Genomic DNA, 3,242 nt, shown 5'->3' on the forward strand with positions numbered 1-3,242 from the left:
ACACTCATATATATATATATATATATATATATATATATATATATATATATATATATATATATATATATATATATATATATATATATATATATATATATATATATATATATATATTACAAACTTTATTTGTTTAAAAGTTGAAAATAATAGAATGTTTCATACTTAAAAAATATTAGAAATATGTAATTGCTAAATAAAAAATCTCATAAATTAAAATAAAATATATTAAAAAAAACTCTCATGAGTTCAAATAATAAATGTATATACTTTCGCCGCCGAGAAGCAGCACCTCCTATATAACTCCCACCTTCACAGCCATTTCATTCCACATATTTAAACCAATTTACATCCAAATTCTCTCATCTAGCAATGACGGCTATGCTTATGAAGGTGTCATGCGCAGTGGTCTTGCTGGTGGTTTACATGGGGTTGCTGACGCCGGAGGTGGAAGCTGTGACATGTGGTCAGGTGGTGGGCGCCGTGGCACCATGCCTTGGCTACCTAAGGAACGGCGGAACTCCTCCACAGCCGTGCTGTACTGGAGTTAGAGGGCTTAGGAATGCGGCTAGAACCACCAGTGACCGTAAGACCATTTGCAATTGCCTGAAGAGTGCTTCTTCGTCTTACCGTGGTGTTAGTGGTAATTACGCCGCTAGTCTCCCCGGAAAATGTGGTGTCAACTTACCCTACAAGATCAGCCCCTCCACCGACTGCAATAGGTACAACTTGTTGCTTCATTTTCATTATCTACCCTAATAAATAAGAATAATTTTGCTACATGTCTTTCTCTTGTTTAATTAGGCACATATCATTTTGTCCTAATTTTGAGATATATTTATTTTTCATTCTCAATATATCATTAATTTAGTTTCCATAAATTAAACATACCATAATGACTATTAATTTTAAATTTTAAATTTTAAATTTCAATTTCAATTTTAATTTCAAATAAATTTATAGTTTAAACATTTGTTTTTTACATTTTGTTATAATTAACCTATTTAATACACGAGTTTGATAACTAAACACAAAATTTAATTAATATATTTTTTGCATGTCTTTTTTCTCATAATTTTCAAATTCAAATAAACTTTTCATTTAATTGTTTTTATTTAACATTTTTCTTTAATCAACGCGTATAATATACGGGTCTCACAACTAGTTATTAATATAGATGGTGTCAAACACCAATATACTTTCAAAATTCCTTATCTTATAAATTAAAATATATAGGGCATTTAGAAAATTTAGAAAATTTTAGTATTTTCTTAGGATTATTAAAAATTAAATGTATTTCCTTAATTATTACTGACCAAAATAAAAAAGGAATGAAGATAAATTATTATCTATCTTAAGTTCCATAATATATTTTTATCAAAGCTTAATTTATTTAATACTAGTATAACATTACATGCAAAATACAAAAAGCACAGTCTATTATGCAATACATTCGGAAAAACTATTGTTTTCTGGTTCAGGAAAATACATATATTATTTTCTACATATCGCTTATATTTAAATTCCCAGTAAAAATCTATTAATACGTTCCAATTATGTGATAAGATTGACGATATAAATAGTCCATTGAGTAGTTTATGTTATCTTTTTACCTTTTATAACGTATCAAGATATAAAACTCTGTACAATATAATGTGGCTGATAGTTAAGTTTACATTATGATACATTATGAAAGGTAAAGGGATGACATGGACCACTCATTTTATTATCCTCGTCACATTTAATATTCACATCATATACATAAAACCGATCATTGGAGATTTGGATAAAAGCGATATGCAAAATATAATTTTATTATCCTCGTCACATTTAATATTCACATCATATAAATAAAATTGGATAAAAGCGATAGGCAAAATATAATTTTTCTTTTTCTAAACAACAAAATAATATAAATATTTTTTCATATGCAGATATATATAATAAATTGTGTTTTTGTATTTTATATTATTTTATGGTGTGGTTGAGATTCATTCAAGATAACCTTAAATTATAGGGGGTGCATTATTGAACCATCAATTATTATTTACATAGCTCCTTTTCATTTTCCTTGTGTAGGATCCAGTGAAGAGGAAATATTGAAGAAGCAAAAATGTGGCATTGAGGCATACTTGTACTATCCCGGCAATAAAGTCATAATTCCCTACTTAGGAACCAAGACCGAGACCAGTCTCTTAATAATTTGGTGTATTTGTTGTTGCTCAGTAGTAACGATTTCTACTTTGAAATCTATGAGTATGTGATGTGAAAGGAAATGCACTTCCTTACAAGGATTACATTATATATTTTATTTTGAATATGTCCAATATCGTGAAAATAATGTAATGATTTTCAATCTGTCAATCGTCTAAACGTTAGTCTAGTATGATTCTAAAGTTAAAGATTCCACACGGAAAACAATATATAATTTAGTTTTTTTTTTAAGACAAATTTCTCAAAACAATTATGCAATAAGGTTTCTCGACTTTCCTCATATTCTATGCCAAACATTTCTTCTACAACCAAGACGTTGGGAACAGATTTTAAAATAGCTAACGACTGATTTTTTTTTTTTTTTTTTTAAATAGCCATATGTAAAGGAAACCATTGAGAAAAAAACAAGAAAACTAATAAAGGATTAATAGGGTCCCGTCTATGACATACGTCTCTGGATAGGAACCGGAGATATTTGCTATTATTTAGTTGTTTCTTATGATACATTCGGAACACTAGCTACATATATTTATTACTGAAAACCCTAACATTTTTTGACCATACCAATATGTCCATCTAGGCCGTCCAATTCCAAGTCACAATCTAAAATTAATGAATTTTTAATAGCTAATTTGTCTAAAAATGACAAAAATGAGCTATTTGTGTTGATTAATGTCAGAATCTCACCATCAATAGCTTTATCGATTTTTATGTTGGTGTTTTATGTCAATACATATATAGATGATGTATAGTCGGGTTCATGTTAGGTATATTTTGTATAACCAATTACAACTCGTGTAACATTGTGCTTAATTGCTTGCTAATAGGGTAAAATGGTTCATGGAAGAGTACAATTCTAAATTGTATCAAAGTTTTTTTCATAAATCCTAATTTTCTAAAACATGTACATTTTACTGCCAACGTCTTTCTCCTTTCGGCTTCCCGACTTCCATGATCAATGACACCAATACTACTTCTTCCCCCTCTCCAAAGTATTTCATACTCTTAACACTAGATCTTGATCGCATCAT

At 28.8% G+C, this 3,242-nt stretch overlaps 1 protein-coding gene across 1 annotated transcript; it reads left to right on the forward strand.

The window, feature by feature from the left end:
- The first annotated feature begins 315 nt into the window (after positions 1-315).
- Positions 316-2,355, forward strand: LOC111887917 (non-specific lipid-transfer protein 1). The gene is made up of 2 exons (XM_023884052.3): positions 316-719; positions 2,077-2,355. Exons 1-2 carry the CDS (start codon positions 370-372, stop codon positions 2,084-2,086), a joined length of 360 nt encoding a protein of 119 aa, XP_023739820.1. The 5' UTR covers positions 316-369; the 3' UTR covers positions 2,087-2,355.
- Positions 2,356-3,242: the final 887 nt, after the last annotated feature.

The sequence above is a fragment of the Lactuca sativa genome, chromosome 5, assembly GCF_002870075.4.
Source record: "Lactuca sativa cultivar Salinas chromosome 5, Lsat_Salinas_v11, whole genome shotgun sequence".
Taxonomy (NCBI): domain Eukaryota; kingdom Viridiplantae; phylum Streptophyta; class Magnoliopsida; order Asterales; family Asteraceae; genus Lactuca; species Lactuca sativa.

What these genes read in the sequence shown, in the direction of transcription:
- LOC111887917 (XM_023884052.3), top strand. Translation starts at nt 370, where the DNA reads ATGACGGCTATGCTTATGAAGGTGTCATGCGCAGTGGTCTTGCTGGTG.